The 25,810-nt window shown below is 43.4% G+C and overlaps 1 protein-coding gene across 1 annotated transcript in view; it reads right to left on the bottom strand.

Moving 5' to 3' along the window:
* The window catches only part of LOC138766073 (cytochrome P450 2H2-like), a 39,815-nt gene extending 14,109 nt beyond the window's left edge, over positions 1–25,706 (bottom strand). The window contains exons 1-2 of the mRNA XM_069943405.1: positions 25,553–25,706; positions 938–1,186 (exon numbers count right to left, since the gene is read on the bottom strand). Of these exons, the coding sequence (XP_069799506.1) occupies positions 938–1,186; positions 25,553–25,705 (402 nt within the window). The 5' untranslated portion in view covers position 25,706. The remainder of the gene's footprint in view (positions 1–937; positions 1,187–25,552) is intronic.
* Between the last annotated feature and the right edge of the window lie 104 nt (positions 25,707–25,810).

The following is a 25,810-nucleotide window of genomic DNA, read 5'->3' as shown; positions in this document are numbered from 1 at the left end:
CCATCATAAAACTTACTAAGCACTTCTCAAATCAATCTTTGAGAACTCCCATGATCCAGCATATTCTCCTCTAAGGGTATGTCCACAGTTTGTTCCTTCACTCTCCGCCCGTACCATAGACTCCGTTTTATGGTCAGGCAGATTGGACAAAGAATGGACTGTCCACTTTTTGGGTGGACGGTGGAATTTGCCTGACCATAGAATTAAGTCCAGGGGACAGGTGGAGAATGAAGCGGGAGCACGCTCATCCCTGAGCAGCGGAAAACGCGGCATGTTATCCGCAAGAATTCCTTAGTGTTTCAATACCCTTAGGGGGTATTCACGTGTTCCATAATTACGGTCCATGCACGGACAATGTGTTATGGTCCAGAATTCGGAAACCCCCAGCATCATCATTCATTATAATGCCAGGAGCTCAGAAACAATTTAATTCTTTGCACTAATGTACTGACACAGCCATGCCAGGAGTTTGGAATTCCGATTTCGTAGCACATCCACACAACTGCATAATTTACGCCTTGCACCTGATAATCTGTACTCATGTGTGTAACTCTAGACCAAAATGCACGCAATGGTGTAATTTACACTTTGCACCTAATAATCTGTACTCATGTGTGTAACTCTAGACCGAAACGTACGCAATGGCGTAATTTACACTTTGCACCTGATAATCTGTACGCATGTGCGTATACTGATGCGTATGCTTCTACTGTATGTTTGTTACTTGTTTGTTAATGTTTGGGGAACACTAACCGATCACAATAATTTTTTTAATAGTTTTAGTTCCTCATCACTAGTCCCTAATACACAAAACATCCCTATCAATGGAACAGGGACCTTTAGGTAATTGAGAGTTATTTTCCTATTGAAAGCATACAGATTCATTAGTATACAATTGCTATGGGAATGTCTTAATATTAAAATACTGAACACTTACCGTAATCAAATCTCGGTGCATTTCCGTAAGGCTGATCTGTAAAATATTTCCAAGCAGTGGCAGGGGTCGGGGTCCAGGGGGCAGATTTCTCACATCTTTCTTCTTCCACCACTTAATAAGGTAAATCAGAAGAGTGACAGCAGTTGTTAGGAGAAGCGTCACCCCTATACTCATTGCCATCCTGGGGGTCGCAGCTTCAGTGGATATTAACTTCCAGTCTCTGTTCTGATGCACTCTGGAGTGGGGAGTCTGGGGAAATCATTTCAGCACATTCTCATCTCACTGAAAGTTCTGAGTAACAAAAACAGTGGTGTTATGTAACATGCAGGGGCCTTGTGTACAATAGAGGGGGAAGCTTCAGAACTCCACTGAACAAGAGCTGCATTGATAGGAGCTCCATATCATTTACATGAAATCGTATCTGTATATCTTTATACTTTGTATTAGGGCTTTGCATCTGTATACTTTGTATCAGGACAAGGAAACACACATGTATACGGCTGGGTTCACACTACGTATATTTCAGTTAGTATTGTGGTCCTCATATTGCAACCAAAACCAGGAGTGGATTAAAAACACAGAAAGGATCTGTTCACACAATGTTGAAATTGAGTGGATGGCCGCCATTTAATGGCAAATATTTGCTTTTATTTTAAAACAACGGCTGTTATATTGAAATAATGGCCGTTATTTACTGTTATATGGCGGCCATCCACTCAATTTCAACATTGTGTGAACAGATCCTTTCTGTGTTTTCAATCCACTCCTGGTTTTGGTTGCAATATGAGGACCACAATACTGACTGAAATATACGTAGTGTGAACCCAGTAATACTGTAGGTGGAGAAGCATGGAACAACAAATTCATATATACACAGTATGGGCACCTAAAGCTCCTCAATACAATTCAAATAGTAAAGTGCAATTGCATACAAAAAAAGCAGCCTATAAAATGAAAGACTGGCTATTATATGCTTAGTATTGATGAAAATGACTCATCCGTAAAGCCTCAATACCCAGATGTCTTTCCCATATGGCATATAAAGCCAAATTCATTAAGAAGTGAACGCCCATGCACTTTCACCTAACGCTCCAACGTGTTTCAACTGCATTCTTTAAAGTCAGCAGTGACTTACATAAAGCCAGTATGTCTGGGGAAAGTTCTCAGTAGGCGTGGAAAGTTTTCAAAGCGATTGTACCATCAGGTGGAGTGGGAAAAAAAATTGCCACTGCCCTGTTGGTGCCAGTGCGCCATGCTTGCCATGGCTCGATGCACTGAAGGCGGGCTTGGAGCCCTCCAGTGTAATTATGTCCCCTTCCCTTCAGGGCTGTGGAGTCGGAGTCGTGGAGTCGGAGCTAGTTTTGGCTGGAGTCGAAGTTGGAGTCGGAAAAAAATGTACCAACTCCAGCTTTAAAAAAATCTTGAATTGAATTTTGATATGAATTTTACAAGTTTTGCTCATGAATATATATTATGAGCAACATTCTAATTGGACACTGGCCCTATTACGTAAGGGTGGGCGGGGAATATATCAGTAATAGGACACTGGCCCTATTACATAAGGGTGGATGGGGAATATATCAGCCATAGGACACTGGCCCTATTACATAAGGGTGGTCATCGAAAAGTTGTCGGTCACTATTTGGCAGTTTGTTCCTGAGCTGGATAGTCCATTGTGTGGGAGGAGATCTGTGCTGTTCTCTTCCTGGATGCTGGATGACTGTATTTCAGCAGTAGTGTAATATGAAGATATCCTGTGTAATATATAGGAGGAGGAGGAGAAGACATAAGTAGTGTAGCAGTAACCTCTGTCCTCAGTGTGGGGTTTTCTCTCTGGCTGAAGATTGTGTGTTTTTTTTTTAGTGTTCTATGGCTGCAGCTGTGTGTGTGTGTGTGTGTGTGTGTGTGCGCGCGCGCTATGGCTACAGTAGGTTGTGTGTGTGCTATGACTGCAGCAGGCTGTGTGTGTGCTATGGCTGCAGCAGGCTTTGTGTATGTGTGCTATGGCTGCAGCAAGCTGTGTTTGTGTGTGTGTGCACACTATGGCTGCAGCAGGCTGTGTGTATGTGTGCTATGGCCGCAGCAAGCCGTGTGTGTGTGTGTGTGTGTGTGTGGTGTGCGCTATGGCTGCAGTAAGCTGTGTGTGTATGCTATGGCTGCAGCAGGCTGTGTGTGCACTATGGCTGCAGCAGGCTGTGTGTATGTGTGCTATGGCCGCAGCAAGCAGATTGTGTGTGTGTTGTGTGCGCTATGGCTGCAGTAAGCTGTGTGTATGTGTGCTATGGCTGCAGCAGGCTGTGTGTGCACTATGGCTGCAGCAGGCTGTGTGTATGTGTGCTATGGCCGCAGCAAGCAGATTGTGTGTGTGTGTTGTGTGCGCTATGGCTGCAGTAAGCTGTGTGTGTATGCTATGGCTGCAGCAGGCTGTGTGTGCACTATGGCTGCAGCAGGCTGTGTGTATGTGTGCTATGGCCGCAGCAAGCAGATTGTGTGTGTGTTGTGTGCGCTAAGGCTGCAGCAAGCTGTGTGGGTGTGTGTGTATGCTATGGCTGCAGCAGGTTGTGTGTGTGTGTGTGTGTGCGTCCTCTCTATATCACTATGTTTGACCCCTCTCTATATCACTATGTGTGACCCCTCTCTATATCACTATGTGTGTCCCCTCTCTATATCACTGTGTGACCTCTATATCACTATGTGTGACCCCTCTCTATATCACTATATATGACTCCTCTCTATATCACTATATATGACCCCTCTCTATATCACTATATATGACTCCTCTCTATATCACTATATATGACCCCTCTCTATATCACTATGTGTGACCCCTCTCTATATCACTATATATGACTCCTCTCTATATCACTATATATGACCCCTCTCTATATCACTATATATGACTCCTCTCTATATCACTATATATGACCCCTCTCTATATCACTATGTGTGACCCCTCTCTATATCACTGAGTGATCCCTCTCTTTATCACTATGTGTGACCTATCTATATCACTATGTGTGACCCCCTCTATATCACTATGTGTGACCCCCTCTATATCACTATTAGAGATGAGCGAACCTTGAGCATGCTCGAGTCGATCCAAACCCGAACTTTCGGCATTTGATAAGCGGTGGCTGCTGAACTTGGATAAAGCCCCAAAGCTATGTGAAAAACATGAATAGAGTCATTGGCTGTATCCATGTTTTCCAGACAACCTTAGACCAAGTTCAGCAGCTAATCAAATGCCGAACGTTCGGGTTCGGATTGACTCGAACCCAAACCCGGTTCGCTCATCTCTAATCACTATGTGTGACCCCTCTCTATATCACTATGTGTGACTCCTCTCTATATCACTATGTGTGACTCCTCTCTATATCACTATGTGTGACTCCTCTCTATATCACTATGTGTGACTTCTCTCTATGTCACTATGTGTGACCCCCTGTATATCACTATGGCTGACCTCTATATTACAGGTATCTGGCATTGTTAGCAGTGTTTCTTTAAGTATGGTAAATATTTAGTTAGAAACATAGAAGATTGTCAGCAGGAAAAGACCACCTGCTCCATCTAGTGTACTTGTGAGTAGTTCAGGACATGAAGGCTGGAGACTGGCTGCATCCACTACACACACAGGAGAATCTGCCTTATATACAGTATTCCTTTATTCCCTCAGAAGTCGCCCCAGGATCATGTAGTACATTAGGAAGAAGATGCTGAGCCAGTGTGATAAATAACTCCCCTGGTATACGACTGGCCATTTATGAAGGAGCAGGAGTCGGAGTCGGGAGTTGAAGTCGGTCCTGATAAAATTCAGGAGTCGCAGTTGGACTCGGAGCTGCGGCTTACCGACTCCACAGCCCTGCTTCCCTTGGTGACACACCTTTATTAGAATCAAGCATGGCTGCGTCAGGAAGGGAATATCATTGCCCATTGACTCAAACTAACTTTATGTCTCTATGACACATCAAAAGTGTAGTTTAGTGATGGTGCCTGTTTGAGTTATTGTTGTTGTTAACAGGAGCCTTTATGCTAATGTAAACTAACCCTAAGATTCATGTGTATTACTGTCATTATAATTATAAGTATTAGGCTTTATATTAAGACAGTAGCCCAGACACGTATGACAAGCTAAATGAATACAAATGCCAGGGCCAATAGCAGTTTCTCATTATTGATAATTAGACATCTGCCTTTCTGAGCTGCCACCCTGCCCTTAAACAATGACAGTAGCTGGCACATGTAGCTCAGACTGGCTGTATTGTATAACCCCTTATCCCATTCTATACACTGATACAATTATTGTTTGCAAGTCACGCTCAATTTAGAGGATCCTTAAAAAGTAAAGTTGGAAGCTAGTCACCAGCAATCGGTTGCAGTTGGACAATCCGGAGATTCGATTAAGTTGCAATATTGCAGTGAATTCCAAATTTCCTCACGAGAGAAGGCGGATATAACATATCACCTATTTCTTTATCGTCTTATGGCGGCACAAGCTTCCCATTTGTTGAGCCTCCTACAGACTCCAGGCAATGAAAAATAACCACCTCAGATTATTCATAACCACTCCAATTTACCTGTAACCACTCAGATTACCTGTAACCACCCTAGATAGCCAGTTAACACCCCCAGATTGCCTGTAACCACCCCAGATTGCCACAGGCTACCCATAACCACTACAGATTGCCCGTAACCACCACAGATTGCCCATAACCACCCCAGATTGCCCATATCCACCCCAGATTGTCTGTCACTCCTCCCCTAGATTGACCATCACCACCCCAGTTTGCCTGTGACCCCCTCCCCCCCCCCCCCCGCAGATTGCCCGTCACCAACTCAGATAGCCAGTAAACACCCCAGATTGTCCGTTACCACCCCATATAGGCAGTAAACACCCCCAGATTGTCTGTTACCACCCCATATAGCCAGTAAACACCCCCATATAGCCAGTAAACACCCCCAGATAGCCAGTAAACACCCCCAGATTGCCCGTAACCACCCCCAGATTGCCCATAACCAACCCAGATAGCCAATAAACACCCCCAGATTGCCCATAAACACCCCAGATTGCCACAGACTGCTCGTACCACCCCAAATTGCCCGTCACCACCCCAGATAGCAAGTAAACACTCCCAGGTTGCCCGTCACCACCCCAGATTACCTGTAATCTCATTTTATTTTTATTTTTTTTTAGCAACTGCGCTATTCTAATAACCGATACTAGCTGCGGTTTTGCACCAGCAAAATGATGCTCCATCCCTTCCGAGCCCTGCTGCGTGCCCAGACAGTGGTTTATGCCCACATATGAGGTACCGTTGTACTCAGGAGAACCTGCTTTACAAATTTTGCAGTGCATTTTCTCTCCTGTTTCTCGTGAAATTGAGAAATTTTAAACTAAACAAACATATTATTGAAAAAAAATCATTTTTTTTTTTTTCATTTTTACTTTCTAATTTTGAATCCTTTCCTCTAATACCTGTGGGGTCAAAATGCTCACTGCACCCCAAGATGACTTCTTTGAGGGGTTCCCTTTCCAAAATGGGGTGACTTTTGGGGGGGGTTCTCTTCTGCGTACACTACAGGGGCTCTGCAAACGCACCTGGTGCTCGGAAAGTTGTTCAGAAAAATCTGCACTGAAAATGCTAATTGGCACTCCCTTCCTTCTGAGCCCGGCTGTGTGCCCATACAGTGGTTTATGCTCACATATGTTGTACCGTTGTACTCAGGAGAACCTGCGTTACAGATTTTGGGGTGCGTTTTTTCTCCCCTCTACTTGTGAAGTTGAGAAATTTCAAACTAAACAAACATATTATTGGAAAAATTCTAGTTTTTCATTTTTACTGTCTAATTTTGAATACTTTCCTCTAACACCTGTGGGGTCAAAATGCTCACTGCACCCCAAGACATATTCTTTGAGGGGTGCACTTTCCAAAATGGGGTGACTTATAGGGGGGTTTCACTCTGCTGACACTACAGGGGCACTTCAAACGCACCTGGAAAACTTGTACAGCAAAATCTGCACTGAAAATACTAATTGACGCTTCTTCCCTTCTGAGCCCCGCTGTGTGCCCATACGAAATTATGCCAGAATAAAGAGGACATATTGGTAATGTGACCTAGTAACTAATTTATGTGATACGACTTTCTTTTTTTAGAAGCAGAGAATTTCAAAGTTTGTAAAGGGCAAATTTTTCTAATTTTTCATGATATTTTTATGTTTTTCACAAAAAACACAAAAGATAGTGACCACATTTTTCTACTACTATAAAGTACCATATGTTACAAAAAAAAAACTATCTCAGAATCGCTAGCATATGTTAAAGCATCACTGAGCTATAAGCGCATAAAGTGAGACAGGTCAGATTTTGAAAAATGAGCCTGGTCATTAAGGCTCAAATAGGCTTGGTCCCTAAGGGGTTAAAACAGAGGTAGCATATCATGAACCAGCCAAAAATTCAGCCTGACACAGCATAGTGGTGAGGACTAAGTGAACAAGGTAGAAGCGGTAGCCAGTCAGCCTTCCAAAAATTATACCAGACCTAGCATGGCAGTGAGCACACAGAAAACCATTAAAAGTGAGTGAGGAAGCAAGTGAGCCGCCCAAAAATTAGGCCAGACACTGCATGGCATTGAGCACACAGAGAACACCCAGGAGCAGCAGTAGCCAACATGGAGGCCAGGCAGGAGCAACAGTAACCAACATAAAGGCCAGGCAGGAGCAACAGTAACCAACATGGAGGCCAGGCAGGAGCAACAGTAGTCAACATGGAGGTCAGGCAGGATCAGCAGCAGGAAATATGGAGGCCAGGCAGGCACACCAGTAGTCAGCAGTAGTCAACATGGATGCCAGTTAAGGTCCAGCAGTAGCCAACATGGAGGCAAGGGCAGGCCCAGCAGTAGTCAACATGGATGCCAGTTAAGGCCAAGCAGTAGCCAACATGGAGGCAAGGGCAGGCACACCAGTAGTCAGCAGTAGTCAACATGGATGCCAGTTAAGGCCCAGCAGTAGCCAACATGGAAGCAAGGGCAGGCACACCAGTAGTCAACATGGATGCCAGTAAAGGCCCAGCAGTGGTCAACATGGATGCCAGTTAAGGCCAAGCAGTAGCCAACATGGAGGCAAGGGAAGGATCACCAGTAGTCAACATGGGTGCCAGTTAAGGCCCAGCAGTAGCCAACATGGAGGCAAGGGCAGACACACCAGTAGTCAGCAGTAGTCAACATGGATGCCAGTAAAGACCCAACAGTATTCAACATGGATGCCAGTTAAGGCCAAGTAGTAGCCAACATGGAGGCAAGGTCAGGCACACTAGTAGTCAGCAGTAGTCAACATGGATGCCAGTTAAGACCCAGCAGTAGCCAACATGGAGGCAAGGGCAGGCACAGCAGTAGTCAACATGGATGCCAGTTAAGGCCCAGCAGTAGTCAACATGGATGCCAGTTAAGGCACAACAGTAGTCAACATAGATGTCCATTAATGCTGTGGTCAATCCTGCCTTAAAAACAGCTACAACAATTAAAAAAGGTAGAAGTTACTGGTGAAAGAATGGCATAGGACACCCGTAAGATAAGATGACATCCACAGATAATATGGTTTGAAATGGACAAGACAAGGAAGGTAAGGGCAGGCACAGCAGTAGTCAACATGGAAGCCAGTGAAGGCCCAGCAGTAGCCAACATGGAGGCAAGGGACAGTTGCTGCAGGGACAGTTGAACGCTACGCTTGGACACCTTGCTGGAGGGTGTGGAGCATAGTGGAGGTGAAGGGGTGCATGTAGGGAGGGAGGACCTCATGCCTGGGGCTTGGGCGGGGGGACTGACAGAGCCAGCACGTGACACAGGGGAAGGAGCAGGTGTGTGACTTGCAGTCACTGAACGGCCTTCGTTCCACTGAGTGGGGTGTTTAGCACTCATATGCCTGCGCATGCTAGTAGTTGTTAGGCTGGTAGTGGTGGCTCCCCTGCTGATCCTGGCATGGCACACGTTGCACACTACAGTCCGTCGGTCATCCGCAATTTCTTTAAAAAACCACCAGACTTGGGAACATCTAGCCCTGGCCATGTGAGTTTGAATCCGTGAAACAGTTGCCGATCTACTCACTCTGCCCCTGCTTCTCTGCCCACCCCTCTTCCAACCGGTCCTGCGGGTGAAATTGCCTCCCCTCAAAAGCATAGTCTTCACTAGGCTTATCCACCCAGCTCGGGTCAGTCACCTCGTCCTCATCCACCAGCTCTTCCTCCATTTCCTCACTCTCCTCCTCACTTTGAGTGACATCCATGACAACAACCTCACTGTCTGACAACCGGGTCTCATCGTCATCATCAGATACCTCTTCCAACCCCGCTTGCAAGTCCCCACTCTAATCACCCACTGACTGCGTGACCTGCATAGTTTGGGCATCGGGACAGATCGACTGCTCCGGTTGCTCTGACTCAGGGAAGGGTCCAGAAAAGAGTTCCTGGGAGCATGGTGGTGGTGGATCTGAATCCCTTCTTTCCCTGGAGGGGCCAGGCTGTGGGGAAGGAGGCTGAGCTAATGGAGCAAGGGTTCCACTCCCTTGGGTAGCGTGGGTGGACTGCGTGGAAGACTGGGTGGTGAATAAGTTACTGGACACATTATCCGCTATCCACATGATCACCTGTTCACACTGCTGCAGTTTCAATATCGGTCTACCATGAGACCCCGTAAGTTGGGCAAAGATGCTAGTGAGTGGACATCTGTGGTGTGCCACTGCTACCTCCTCAACAAGTGCTGCTGTGCCCTGAACCACAGCCTCCAGCAACGGCATTACTTGGAACCCCATGCCCATGCCCTTGACCTCGACCCTTACCCCTGGGGTTCACCATTTTATGGACACTGCACAGTATGGAACTTAGATAGGCCTTGCGCAGGAAATACAGAAATCAGGGAAAATACAAGTTTTGGAGGGATGTATGGTACAATCTGCTACTGGCTGGACCTAAATACACGCTGTGATACCCCCTTACAATCAGCAGTGAAGTTTTATAAAGGTACACTACAAATCCCAGCAATACAGTGTAGTACCCACAAGTTTTGGAGGGATGTATGGTACAATCTGCTACTGGCTGGACCTAAATACACGCTGTGATACCCCCTTACAATCGGCAGTGAAGTTTTATAAAGGTACACTACAAATCCCAGCAATACAGTGTAGTCCCTACGAGTTTAGGGGGGGCTGTACGGTTCAATCTGGTATTGGCCGGAACTATACACACACTCTCTGACACCCCTTACAATGAGCAGTGAATTTTTATGCAGGATGTACTAAAAGTCCCAGCAATACAGTGTCGTCCCCACGAGTGTAGGGGGGGCTGTACGGTACAATCTGGTATTGGCCGGAACTATACACACACTCTCTGACACCCCCTTACAATGAGCAGTGAAGTTCTATGCAGAATGTACTACAAATCTTAGCAACACAGTGTAGTCCCCACGAGTTTAGGGGGGGCTGTATGGTACAATCTGGTATTGGCCGGAACTTTACACACACTCTCTGACACCCCCTTACAATGACCAGTGAAGTTCTATGCAAGATGTACTACAAATCCCAGCAATACAGTGTCGTCCCCACAGGTTTAAGGGGGGGGCTGTATGGTACAATCTGGTATTGGTCGGAACTATACACACACTCTCTGACACCCCCTTACAATGAGCAGTGAAGTTCTATGCAGGATGTACTACAAATCCCAGCAATACAGTGTAGTCCCCACGAGTTTAGGGGGGGGCTGTATGGTACAATCTGGTATTGGTCGGAACTATACACACACTCTCTGACACCCCCTTACAATGAGCAGTGAAGTTCTATGCAGGATGTACTACAAATCCCAGCAATACAGTGTAGTCCCCACAAGTTTAGGGGGGGCTGTATGGTACAATCTGGTATTGGTCGGAACTATACACACACTCTCTGACACCCCCTTACAATGAGCAGTGAAGTTCTATGCAGGATGTACTACAAATCCCAGCAATACAGTGTAGTCCCCACGAGTTTAGGGGGGGGCTGTATGGTACAATCTGGTATTGGTCGGAACTATACACACACTCTCTGACACCCCCTTACAATGAGCAGTGAAGTTCTATGCAGGATGTACTACAAATCCCAGCAATACAGTGTAGTCCCCACAAGTTTAGGGGGGGCTGTATGGTACAATCTGGTATTGGTCGGAACTATACACACACTCTCTGACACTCCCTTACAATGAGCAGTGAAGTTCTATGCAGGATGTACTACAAATCCCAGTAACAGTGTAGTACAGCAGGACCACCAGTCCCAAAATAAAAAAAGAGTACACTGAGCACTTCTTAGGGGTGTGTATGCAACACCTAATGTCCCCTTTCTGCCAGCAGCCGGTCACCACAGTGTGCTGGTGAAATCGTGGTAGCAGCACTGCAACTCCCAGCCAGCAGTCTGTAGTAATACTATTAAAAAACGCTTTTAAGCCCTGAAAAGGTCTGTTTGTTTATATTGCTAGTATATTCCCTGCCTACTGGAACGCTAAATCCTACACTGACACTCTCCCTGACCAGCAGCAGCTCTGTCCCTGATCTTTTCCAGCACACGTCTGAAGCGAGCACGGCTGGCGCCAAGTTTTATATGGCAGGGTCATCTGATCTGGCCAACCAATCGCTGCTATCGACATGTATGGGTCCCACGTGATCGCAGGATGCACCAAAGAGTCTCCTGCATGTTTATTGGCTGAGAAATAGCGCCCAAACTTACAGTAAATAGATGATGAGATTTCCTCGAGTATCGCGAGATGCTCGTCCGAGTAACAAGTACCATCGAGTACCCTAATAGTCGATCGAGTACCAAGCTCGGACGAGCATGCTCAACTACTAATTTTGTAGCAGAACCATATTGTGGGCTACTAAGTTTCATAGGAGGTTTGTTTTGCACATTTACAAATTTTGCATCTGAAAGACATCCAGTGCACCTGAAAGACAATTTGTGTTTTCTGTGGCATTACGATATAGCAGTATGCGTGAACTCATTGAATTGAATTAAAGGTCCTGTGATTCAATATTTTTGCTAGTTTATAAAAAACAGAACAGTTGTACCAATATAAAAGAAACTTCCTCAGTGTTGTTATGGCACCATCCATATGTCTACCATATGGGTCCACTGCTGGTGGTCACACATGCTCAGTAGATTAGTTCTACCTAATGAATTCTATTCTACCTCTATTGTAAAGGGCAGACAATAATAAAAAGGGCAATAGGACACTATTCTCTCACTAGCCCTGAAAATTGTATATTAGGTGAACATTCTATAGGTAAAAATGCTGCAATGCCTAGACCCTGGATATCATATACTATATTTTATAGTTGTCTTCTATAGAAAGCCTGAGAGATGCTTGCACGACTAAAAGCAAGGTGTTTTTTATACACCTTGTAGTATATTATAGTAGTATCTTCCCAAATGTTTTACGGTAACTCCTTTAGAAGAGAACCTTAAAAGCCCTCTTGTCTACTGGACATGCCATTGCATGTTAAAGCATTGCATATTCAAACCAAACATAGCCTGGGAGACTCAACTCATTTTTAGCCATTTGCCAAGTTTTGATCTTATCTTGTAACCTATACATTATTCCAACCCACCCAAACTAGCAAACTCTGTTAAGTTGTTCACGAACTGGAGAGAGTGGAACGGCTGCACATCCCATCTATGGCTGATACTAATGCCGCTAGGCCTATATTAAAAATCAACACCAGAGTGTCTGTATATGAATTGATCAAGCCATATTGCCCCGTGTACCACCGCGCAGGTCCTCTGGTCCACACGGGTCCCTACGCTAACTCCACACCGTGTCGGTCAGCGACCGCCAACCCCGCAAAGCGTGCACATGCAGGGCAGGGAGGCCATGGAACGGCCCTGCAACCCCAATGTCACAGGACCAGACCCAAAAAGCCCCACCAAAACCCAGCCAGCACCACCGACTTGTGCTGCTTGGGGGCGACCTTCTCCGCCGGCGGTGCTGGCCGGGTTCTGGTGTGGTGTTTTTGGGTCTGGTCCTGTGGCATGGGGGGCGCAGGGCCGTCCCATGGCCCCCGTTCCCTGGCTGTGCACGCCTGCGGGGTTGGTGGCCACTGACTGGCACGGTGTGGACTTAGTGTAGGGACCCATGTGTATCAGATACCGGCACGAGGTACATGGGGCAGTATGGCTTGATCAATTCATACACAAAATTCTGATGTGTTTTTTATTTAGCCTAGGGGCACTAGTATCAGCCATAGGTGTGAGGTGCAGCACTCTGTTTCTTCCCTGAACCGCATTTTGTTTCTCTCTTTTCTCCGTGTTTTGCACTCCTCCTGGTGAGACCCACATGACCGCAATTAGCAGGAGACACCTGAGTGCACATGGTTTTAATCCCTCCTGTTTTTTCCCATTCTGTTTGCTGCAGCTATGGTGAGTGTAATATCTTATCCAGACTTGTGCTGCTTGGGGGCGACCTTCTCCGCCGGCGGTGCTGGCCGGGTTCTGGTGTGGTGTTTTTGGGTCTGGTCCTGTGGCATGGGGGTCGCAGGGCCGTCCCATGGCCCCCGTTCCCTGGCTGTGCACGCCTGCGGGGTTGGTGGCCACTGACTGGCACGGTGTGGACTTAGTGTAGGGACCCATGTGTATCAGATACGGGCACGAGGTACATGGGGCAGTATGGCTTGATCAATTCATACACAAAATTCTGATGTGTTTTTTATTTAGCCTAGGGGCACTAGTATCAGCCATAGGTGTGAGGTGCAGCACTCTGTTTCTTCCCTGAACCGCATTCTGTTAAGTTGTTGTTTTGCTATAATGGAGCATTACTCAGAGCGTCATTCTACCATCTATTTCCTTCAACTAGTCTGAGCATCTAGGCAAGGATATTTCTAGAGGAAACCTACTGTCCAGCAACCATTCAAATCAACTGGTGTCAGAAAGTTATATAGATTTGTAATTTACTTCTATTATAAAATCTCACATTTTCCCATACTTATTAGCTACTATATGTCATGCAGAAAATGCTGTTTTATTTTTAGTCTGAAACAGTGCTCTCTGCTGACATCTCTGGCCGAGACAGGAACTTTGTCTCGGTTTTCTATGAATCCCCATAGAAAACCTTCTACTGCTCTGGACCATTCCTGTCTCGGCCAGAGGTGTCAGCAGAGAGCACTGTGTCAGACTGAAAATAAAACAGCATTTTCTGCATGACATATAGTAGCTAATAAGTATGGGAAAATGTGAGATTTTATAATAGAAGTAAAATACAAATCTGTATAAATTTCTGACACTAGTTGATTTGAAAGAAAAAGATTTTCGCTGGACAACCCCTTCAATTGCTCTGGCTTGAGGAGCTCAAAAATATTCTTAGTCAAAACTACTGCACTCCACAACAGAAACCTAATAAATCCAATCTCCATCTACTTCTCCAGAAAACATATTCTCAAAAGAACATGAAGACAAACATTTGGAAAAGATGAACTTCTTTAATACCTACTTTCTTCCATCCCCCAATAGATCTGTTAAACAGCTTGATTGTTTAACATGTTATCAGAGAACTATACTGGCATCTGCATACAGAACAATTTTATCTATTTAGATATTGGAAGGTCAATGCATATTATAACTTTTTTTATTTAATTCAAGGGGTAGTGCAGCGCTAAGAAATTATTCACAGAATAACACACATTACAAAGTTATACAACTTTGTAATGTATGTTATGTCTGTGAATCGCCCCCTTCCCGTGTCCCACCACCCCCGCACGTGTACCCGGAAGTGTTGTTGCATTATACATTACCTGATCCGTGTCGCGCATGTCCGCCATCTTGTGCCAAGACGTCATCTTCGGGAGGCTGGCCGAATCGCTGCCGCCGTCCCTGATGCACAGTTATGCTCAGCCAATCGCGGCTGAGCATCTGATGACGCTGCAGAAGGCGGCCGGCACTAGGAACGGTCGGAGCGGTTCGGCCGTCCGTCCGAAGATGACGTTTGGCACAAGATGGCGGACATGCGCGACACGGATAAGGTAATGTATAATGCACCAACACTTCCGGGTACACGTTCGGGGGTTGGTGATACACGGGAAGGGGGCGATTCACAGACATAACATACATTACAAAGTTGTATAACTTTGTAATGTGTGTTATTCTGTGAATAATTTCTTAGCGCCGCACTACCCCTTTAATTAGAGGTTTAGTGTTACTATCGTGGAAGTTTCCCACATTACAGATTTCCTACTCTGGGGGGAAGTTTCTCACACTGCAGATTTCTAAAGATATGCATTATGTTGTGAATCAAAGTGGGAAATTACACATCCGTGTTGAGGAAAAATAAAATTAAATAAAAAGAACAAAGATTCAATTATATTGGCTATGCCGTGTCCTGTGAGTGACATGCCTACATAGAAATTGATCATATGCTTTATGGAGTATGGTAGAACTCCTATGAGACATCTGTGCTACATAATAGTTTATTTCGTCAGTGTTGGACTTGTGATATTATATGAGGATTGGCCAAGAAACCCAATCTCATCTAACCAGATCCCGGCTGCGCACAGACCATGCACCCTGATGTTAATTTGCTATAACAAACCCCACTTACATGCATTAATAATAAAGAGGGGGCAAATTATTTGATGAGGTAAACATGACCCAATAATTTTTGTTGAAGGTGCCCAATAAAACAAAGCAGAGCTAAATACAGAAACCCAACTGCTAATTCATTATCATCCCATATTACAGAAGAACAGTGGTAATAACTGAGATGACAGCCCTGTTGGGTTAGTTCCTATGACCTCTTGCATTTTTAATATGCTGTACAGTGGGGAAAATAAGCATTTGATACACTGCCGATTTTGCATGTTTTCCCACCTACAAAGAGTACATCGTAGGTAAACTTCAACTGTGAGAGACAGAATCTATAAAATATATATATTTTTTTTTTTTTAGAAAATCACGTTGTATGATTTTTAAATAATTATTTAGCATTTTATTGCATGAAATAAGTATTTGGTCACCTACTAACCAACAAGAATTCTAGTTCTTACAGAGCTGTTAGTTTTTCATTAAGAAGCGTTCTTACTCTGCACACATTGGCTATGTTCACACACCATCATTTTTTGGCTGTTCAACTGTTTTTTTTTTTTGTTTTTTTTTTTATGTTTATAATCTTGAGACCAAATAACGTCAGTTATTTGGAAATGACTAATGTCATTTCATAAAAACAGACATTATTTGGGCTCAAAAATATAAATGTCCAAAAAAATGTCCATTGAACTCCAAAAAACTGACAGTGCGTGAACCTAGCCAGTATTAATTGCAACTGTTCAAACTAGTTATCTGTATTAAAAAAAAAAAAAAAACACCCGTTCACACAATCAATCACTTTCAAGCCTCTCCACCATCGCCAGTACCAAAAAGGACACTAAGGACAAAATTGTAGACCCGAAAAATGCTGGAATGGGCTACAGGACAATAGGCAAACAGCTTTGTGAGATAAGAGGAACTGTTGGCACAATTATTAAAAATCACAGATGACTGGCAATCTTCTTTGTTCTCTGGCTCCATGCAAGATCTTGCATCCTGGGCTTAGGATGATTCTGGAAATGGTCAGGAATCAGCCCAGAACTACATGGGAGGACCTGGTAAATGACCTGAAGAGAGCTGGGACCAGAGTTGCAAAGCAATATACTGGAGTAAACCATGGGGGGGGGGGACACCATACCTTGGGGTGCTTTTCTGCAAAGGGGACAGGACATCTGCACTGCGTTGAAGGAAGGATGGATGGAGTCAGGTATCTCATTTATACACATTCCTACTGCACGGAGCACTGGCAGTCGGAATGTATACAGCCATATGGCTGTTGTGAAGGGGTTAAAAAGCAAACAATGTGATTTTCAGCAATATTTTTTTTTCAAAGATTATGTCTCACATAGTTGAATTGTACCTATGATAAAAGTTACAGACCTCTCCATTCTTTGTTGGTGGAAACAATTGCAAAATAGGTAGTGTATCAAATATTTATTTTCCCCGTTGTATGTGACTGTGACCTATAATGAAAATACAAACATGTGGATTTATCTACCTGCACCTAAAGGCATGGATGCACTATTCTTCTGAAATTCCCCTTTCTCATTGAGGAAATTTTCTGGGTTGAAGTCATTTGGATACTTGAAACAGGTAGGATCTTTGAGAACAGAGGATAACACTGCGAAAATGTCAATATCCTGAAAAGGTAGAAGATAATCTATGAGTCAATTGAAGTTTATTTGTAATGGTTATGCCTACTGTATGTCTTTGGTAAAGATAACAAAAATAGACTGTCCCTGGGGGTGGCATTGCATAACATCCCCGAAAAAGATTAGGGAAAGGGAAAGGTTAGATAAATTTAAGATTGAGAGCTGGGGTGTCACATTAGTGCATGTGTAGTTTATACTGAGACTCCTTATATTGTGTGCATATGGAAAATTTGGCTGCCTTCTGCCAGATGTAAATAGGGATAGGGTTATTGAGGTGTTGTTCTTATTTAAAGGAGAAGTCAGTTAGAGAGACACCTGACGGACGGCACAGCTCCCGTGTACATCCCAGATTATCTACTGATAAGTATTGCTGGTACACACTGCACACAGGACAGTTTAAAGGGACACTGATCGTGGAGGAGACTGGTCAAGTTAAGGGGCTATGTAGCTAGCTGACGTTTATAAGACTGATCTGTACAGGTCATATATGACATAGGTCACATAGTGATGGCGGCCATGGACATCTGTGAGAAAAAAACCCTGTGATGTCCAAGAAACAGCAGCCAGTAACCTGTAGTGTTATATGGCGCTGCGGGGGGAGGGGGGGTGTCTCTGTTAGTGGGCTGAGGTGGGCCTAGGCTGGGAAGGGCACAGGGAGGGTCCACGTAAGGTTGGGGTGGACCTCGTCTTGAAAGAGCTCTGCAGGGGGTCCATATAATAGCAAAGGACAGGTAAATTAAGGGTTGGGATGGGTAATCAGATTAGGGTGGAGGGGCTCCCTCATGGTGCCTCCAGCTTGTGTTCCTTGGTGATCCAATGTTCTAGTCTGGTGGGGCAGCACAGTGGTTCAGGGGGCAGCTCGGTGGCTCAGTGGTCAGCACTGTAGCCTTGCAGTGCTGGGGTCATGGGTTCAAATCCAAGGGCAACATTGTGTGGGTTTCCTCCGGGTATTCTGGTTTTCTCCCACACCCAAAACATACAGATATGTGAATTTAGATTTTGAGCCCTAATGGGGACAGGCAGCAATAATTGGCAAAACTATGTAAAGTGCTGCGGAATCTGTGTGCGCTATACAAATAAAAGCATTATTATTATACTCCTGGAGGGATCACCCGTGCCAGACAGGTCAATGGGAGAGGCACCCAGAAAAAAGAGACTAAGGGCCCTATTCCACCAACAGATCTGACGACAGATTATCTGCCAAAGATTTGAAGCCAAACCCAGGAGTGGATTTGAAAAGAGGAGAAGTCCAGTCTTTCCTGTATGACCTGTTCTCTGTTTATAGTCTGTTCCTGAGTTTGGCTTCAAATCTTTGGCAGATAATCTGTTGTCAGATCTGTTGGTGTAATAGGGCCTTAAGCAAGGCACCCAGAAAAAAGGCTGCTTTCCATAAAATTTAAAAAATGTAAGATACATTTTGAACTCTTAATACACATATCAGTCAGCAGGACACACCACACACATTGCTATTCTTATCTGCTTTTATTGTTGTTGACTGATGAACCTTGTATTAGGAAAGCAGGAGCTGGCAGGACACATGCACCTTGTCCACCACTAAACTCTGTCTGCATTCCTGCTAAGCCTAACCCCTTTTTTGACCCCTCTCCCCAATCCCACCCACCTTTGCATTAAGCACTTGGGCTTTTAACTAAATTGCTCTTCTTCACCCCTGCATTGACCATTACTGATAAGGAGTCTACTTTTCCTTCAAGATACAGGACTACAATCTGATGCTGTCTCCTCTCCTGCACGATGCTGTCTGAACTACATAGTTTCTATAACCAATGTCTTACTATGTTGTGAAGTGCAGGGAGGATGCTGTGCTGGGGAAAGACAACTGTCAAGCTGGTCATGGACTGGCCCACTTAGCACAATGGCCCATGTGGCATTTGTCCGACTTGCCAGATGGGCACTCCAGCCCTGGAATGGAGTTTGTATAGGTGGCAGCAAAATAGTAACGAGTTATATCTTAGGAGGACAGTTCCCCTTTATGAAAAGGGGGTGTCATAAGTTAACGGGGAATTCTATGGTGCCAAATTGAATTTTAAAAGAGTGACTTGATCTGACGAAGGGTAATTATAGGGGCTTCAATAAATGTTAACATTTTGAGAGAATGGCCATCTTGGTGTTGATGCCACCAATTGAGGACATGCAATTTTACCCATATTATAAGCAGTTTGGAGATTTCCCTAATTGAAGTTACAAAGTTCATTTTTTATTTTTATAGCACCAGGAGCCAAATATAAAAAAAATACTGTCACAAGAATACCCCTATAATGGTTTTTAAGTATTGATTTATTGGTTGGATGTAGAACATTGTTGTTACTGTTAATCTGCACATGTACCTTTGGTAAAATGTAACCTTTCAACTTGACCTCTTTTGAAGTTTTTCTTGGGCCACCTATAGGAAACAGATCTGTGAACCTTTGCATTTCATGGATCACTGCTTCCATGTAAGGCATATTATTCTTGTCTTGTAACGTTGGGTTACAGTTTAGGCCAATGACTTGATCAATCTCCTTATGTATTTTAGCTAGAGAACAGGAGAATTAGTTAGAGATTGTCAAATACGCCCAATTTTAGTCCATAAAATCTAAAATATAAATATATAAATATAATATCAAGAACTTGCAGCACTTCCAAAATAGTGAAAAAACTGGTGGTTTATTTGGTGTAGCAAATAACAAGAAAATCAGCAACGTTTCAGTCTCATCTCGAGACCTTTCTCAAGCACAATAGTCAGTGACTCATATCCTTTTATATACTTAGTGCAATACAAAACAGGTGATTAATCACAGTGCAATCATGTGACTCAAAATACAAGTGTTGTGAAAAAGATACAAAATAAGGTTCCGATCGGGAACAATGTGTAATTACTAAAATGAATACAAAGTACATTTTGTGTAGTGATATACATACAGCTTGTTAAAATTGTTACAATGTAATAGATCGGCGGGGCCAGCTTCCACTCACCACTGCTCAAGGTAGAAAAAAGGCACACTGCAGACGTCTCCATGCTTGTTCGCCCTCATAACTAGTGGTTTGTAAACAATACCAACCCGCATGCGCGGGTCCGTAGGTGTGTGTCAACTAGCATACGTCATCGGAAAAGAAACATACACAATGTCGCTCCAGTCAAGAGCATACTTGAATTCAAACCATGAAAAGTTCTTACAGCCTCTACCTAAACTCCCACTTGTATAGAAATCAAGAATGTTTAGTGAGTCCATGGTCACTCGGATCCTGGAAAACGCAGGTATTAGCTGAATCAGGTCTGAATACTGGCTGTACACGGCACACAGAAATGGGCGCTGTAAATGGGTTTATAGACGTACGGGAATAGGAACTCATTCCAGTGTAGTGGGGCGGTCCGGTAGAAAGGAACGTATTCCCGCAAAGCGGCAATACTCTCCAATCATGAACCTAGGTGTCAGACCGGGACCCACAATGTGGACCCCGGGACCCCCAGATAGTCACCCAAACCCCTCTGTAGATTTTCCCTCATCTAACCCACTGTCCCAGCACATACTGGTATGCCACATAGTACATTCAGTGTGAATACGTCCAAAAGACTGTGTAGTCATAGAGTCCGGGCAGTGTATGGAGAACAGACAGCAGCAGTAAAGCCGAGCAGTGATTAATGGGAAGCTTCCCTCGCCGTTTCAAAAGGAATCTACAAAAAAGAAAAAGAGAAAGGATATAAGTAACTATAATATACAGAGCTAAACAAGACAAAGACCTGCATGAGTTTTCGGACAAACCACTACCCTACAAAACTGACTGTACATTTTAGTAGTAATAACAAACTCTACATTCAACCCCTTTGGTTGCAATGTATCTAGCCTATGGATCCACATAAGTTCACGTTTCTTAAGCAATGTGGTTCGGTCACCTCCTCTTCTGAGGGGTGGTATATGATCCAAAATTTTAAACTTAAGGTCCCTTTCACAGTGTCCCTGGATCAAAAAATGTTTGGACACTGGCAGGTCTTCCCTTTTTGTTCTAATTGAATACCTATGTTGATTCAATCTAGTTCTCATGTCTCGAGTTGTTTCTCCAACATACAACAATTTACATGGACACCATAAGACATAAATTATCCAACTGGATGTACATGTAAGGTAAAAATTGATGTTATATATTTTACCAGTGGAAGGATGTGTAAAATTAGTCTCTTTGTCCATGTATGTGCAACTAACGCACTGTCTACAAGGGAATGATCCCTTGTTTTTCACCATAAGAAATTTTTGTCCACTGCCTGTTTCTTTTTTAGTCTAAAAAAGAAACAGGCAGTGGACAAAAATTTCTTATGGTGAAAAACAAGGGATCATTCCCTTGTAGACAGTGCGTTAGTTGCACATACATGGACAAAGGGACTAATTTTACACATCCTTCCACTGGTAAAATATATAACATCAATTTTTACCTTACATGTACATCCAGTTGGATAATTTATGTCTTATGGTGTCCATGTAAATTGTTGTATGTTGGAGAAACAACTCGAGACATGAGAACTAGATTGAATCAACATAGGTATTCAATTAGAACAAAAAGGGAAGACCTGCCAGTGTCCAAACATTTTTTGATCCAGGGACACTGTGAAAGGGACCTTAAGTTTAAAATTTTGGATCATATACCACCCCTCAGAAGAGGAGGTGACCGAACCACATTGCTTAAGAAACGTGAACTTATGTGGATCCATAGGCTAGATACATTGCAACCAAAGGGGTTGAATGTAGAGTTTGTTATTACTACTAAAATGTACAGTTGAGTTTTGTAGGGTAGTGGTTTGTCCGAAAACTCATGCAGGTCTTTGTCTTGTTTAGCTCTGTATATTATAGTTACTTATATCCTTTCTCTTTTTCTTTTTTGTAGATTCCTTTTGAAACGGCGAGGGAAGCTTCCCATTAATCACTGCTCGGCTTTACTGCTGCTGTCTGTTCTCCATACACTGCCCGGACTCTATGACTACACAGTCTTTTTTGGACGTATTCACACTGAATGTACTATGTGGCATACCAGTATGTGCTGGGACAGTGGGTTAGATGAGGGAAAATCTACAGAGGGGTTTGGGTGACTATCTGGGGGTCCCGGGGTCCACATTGTGGGTCCCGGTCTGACACCTAGGTTCATGATTGGAGAGTATTGCCGCTTTGCGGGAATACGTTCCTTTCTACCGGACCGCCCCACTACACTGGAATGAGTTCCTATTCCCGTACGTCTATAAACCCATTTACAGCGCCCATTTCTGTGTGCCGTGTACAGCCAGTATTCAGACCTGATTCAGCTAATACCTGCGTTTTCCAGGATCCGAGTGACCATGGACTCACTAAACATTCTTGATTTCTATACAAGTGGGAGTTTAGGTAGAGGCTCTTGACTGGAGCGACAGTCAAGTATGCTCTTGACTGGAGCGACATTGTGTATGTTTCTTTTCCGATGACGTATGCTAGTTGACACACACCTACGGACCCGCGCATGCGGGTTGGTATTGTTTACAAACCACTAGTTATGAGGGCGAACAAGCATGGAGACGTCTGCAGTGTGCCTTTTTTCTATCTTGAGCAGTGGTGAGTGGAAGCTGGCCCCGCCGATCTATTACATTGTAACAATTTTAACAAGCTGTATGTATATCACTACACAAAATGTACTTTGTATTCATTTTAGTAATTACACATTGTTCCCGATCGGAACCTTATTTTGTATCTTTTTCACAACACTTGTATTTTGAGTCACATGATTGCACTGTGATTAATCACCTGTTTTGTATTGCACTAAGTATATAAAAGGATATGAGTCACTGACTATTGTGCTTGAGAAAGGTCTCGAGATGAGACTGAAACGTTGCTGATTTTCTTGTTATTTGCTACACCAAATAAACCACCAGTTTTTTCACTATTTTGGAAGTGCTGCAAGTTCTTGATATTATTTGAAGAGGAGACGTAGATCCAGTTTCCATTGCTGGCACTCCGAGCACTACTTTCTGTGAGTGCACTCCGCTCTGCTGTTTATATATATATATATATATATATATATATATATATTTTTACATTTTCTTTTTCATTTTTATCATAAGTATTGGGATCCTGGGTTTAAAGAGGTTATCCAGCGCTACAAAAACATGGCCACTTCCCCCTTACTGTTGTCTCCAGATTGGGTGCGGTTTTGAAACTCAGTTCCATTGAAGTAAATGGAGCTTAATTGCAAACCACACCTGAACTGGAGACAACAGTAGGGGGAAAAGTGGCCATGTTTTTGTAGCGCTGGATAACCCCTTTAAACACAGGTAAAAGCAGTAGACTCTAGTGAACACAGGGTTAATCAATTTTGGACTATTTGCAAATTACCCTATGTTGGATAACATCCTAAATATTTATTTAACCTCGTATTAATTCCTACTGCAAATTATATATCTAGCAAGAGTCCTGGCTTCTTATATATTAGATAAACATTCCGCCCTTCCGCAATACAATGTTCTAATTAGTAGTTATATTATTGCCCCTGGGTCTCGAAGATGCTGAAACACGTGAAGTGGCAGTGTGCGTCTGTTTGTGTTGGGAAGGGATGGGTTTTCAATTATCAATATTGGCACTAGCGTAACTTGCAGGGACTTTGGATACAGCTACCATTTAGAACATTTGGCAGAATGTATGTCTGATACACACAACTAACTTTGTTATCTAACAAAGAATTAATAATAGTTAGAGGTTGTTTAGCTGCCAGTACCCCTCTCTACCACTGTCATCTTTTGGACAACATCCGCTGACATGCCGCTTCCACCAGAAATGGATTCTCAGCATAGTGTATAGTACAGTCTATGCTGAGAAGTTGTTTCCAGTGGGAGCAGCATGTCAGAAGATGTTGTCTAAACAATGACAGCAGTACAGAATGGGAGGTCCGGGATCCCCTGTGGCAGAGCGAGATATTTACGTATACCGCACTGTTGTGTGCCCCACAGCCCTAACAGAATAGTAGATTTTCAATTTATGCCGGACAACCTCTAAGTTTTAAAGATATATTCTACTGAAAAGTAAAAAGAAATAGTGTATTATTTACTGTAGGGTCATTAGTAAATGATAAAATTACAAAGAGACAAAATTGAATTTTTACAGATATGATACCTAATAATGGCAAAATAAACCAAAACATGTAAGGGGAGATTTATCAAACTGGTGTAATGTAGAATTGTCTTAATTGCCCCTAGCAACCAATCAGATTCCACCTTTAATTTTCCAAAGAATCTGTGAGGGATGAAAGGTGGAATCTGATCTGTTTCTAGAGGCAACTGATAAATCTCCCCCCCCCCCCCCCCCCCCCCCAATATGTGCAAAATCCTTTAGTCCCCTTGTGTATCCTGCCCATAGTTATTACACTGTACAGGGGGCAATTTTGTAGCCCCTTATATTTTAGGGATAGGTTCTTTGTGTCTTAGGGCACAGTACACTCTTTACCATAACGCTTCTCAGTAGGGTATCAGTTGTGTTTGGATGACATTGGGAAATTAGATTGTAAGCACTACTGGGGGTCAGAGAGTGATATGAATCATGACAATCTCTGTAAAGAGCGGCAGATTATGTAAGCAATGAGAAATAAATCATCGTTTCTGAGAAGCTTCTCAGCTGAGCTTAGAAAATAATTTGAAAATGTTTTTTATAATCATTATTTTTGTGAGCTGTCGGGTACTGTGTTCTAGCTGTATTAAAGAGAAACAAAGAGGGGGGAAGAAAAAACCTTTAGGGTGCGTTCACACCTACAGGATCCGCAGCAGATCCGCAGCAGATTTGATGGTGCAGATTTGATGCTGTGTTCAGTTATTTAAATGAAATCAACAGAAAATACGCTGCGGATCCGGTAAGTGTGAACGTCCCCTTAAGCCCTATAAGGAGATGTGTTTTTCTATCACTTACCAAGGACATCTGGATATTTCATAAGTATTAACAGAGAGTAGGTTGTGGTTGTACTGATGGTTCCTACTCCAGCAAAGAAGATCTGGAGGGTGCAGGCCAATATATTCTTCATGTTAAATTCACTGTTTGGGTTCATTTTCTCCTGAGGAAGAAAGTATTTCCTTCAAGGTATTTATTGGTTGAAAAAACTGATTTTCCAACAAAAACTTAATTAGGAGATTCTAAGATAATACATTGACTTAGATGGTAGGGAGGGAGATGGTTCTCAGTGGAGACCCTATTTTATGACAGCTCTACAATCTACTCTAGAATAAATGGGCATAGCTGTTGTTCTGAGCAAACTCCTGGTTACTTATTGTACGGAGACCTGGGGTTCAACTATGCCAAAGCATCATCTTTCTGTTCTAGATGTCACCATACACATTGCGTCTATGGACATTACTTTGGGGGCTTACATTTACGTTATCCTCATTACCTTTTCCATTTTTATAAGGAAGGCGTCAACATAGTCTCTTGGATTATTAAAATCCAAAGTCTTCTGGTTAGTGTTAACCTTCTCATTGAAAAACTGGTGAAGTCTGGTGAAGGATTTGAAAACCTTTTGATGGGGCCCAGGAATAAATCTCATCACTCCAGGAAACATCTCATATATCTAGTGAAGAGAAGTGAAAAGAACTATAGTAAACAGTATAGCCCATAATCCATAATTACATCAAGGTGTCAAATTTATTAA

The sequence above is a fragment of the Dendropsophus ebraccatus genome, chromosome 10, assembly GCF_027789765.1.
Source record: "Dendropsophus ebraccatus isolate aDenEbr1 chromosome 10, aDenEbr1.pat, whole genome shotgun sequence".
Taxonomy (NCBI): domain Eukaryota; kingdom Metazoa; phylum Chordata; class Amphibia; order Anura; family Hylidae; genus Dendropsophus; species Dendropsophus ebraccatus.
Note: the sequence above shows the minus strand (reverse complement) of the source record. Positions and strands in the feature narration are given on the sequence as shown.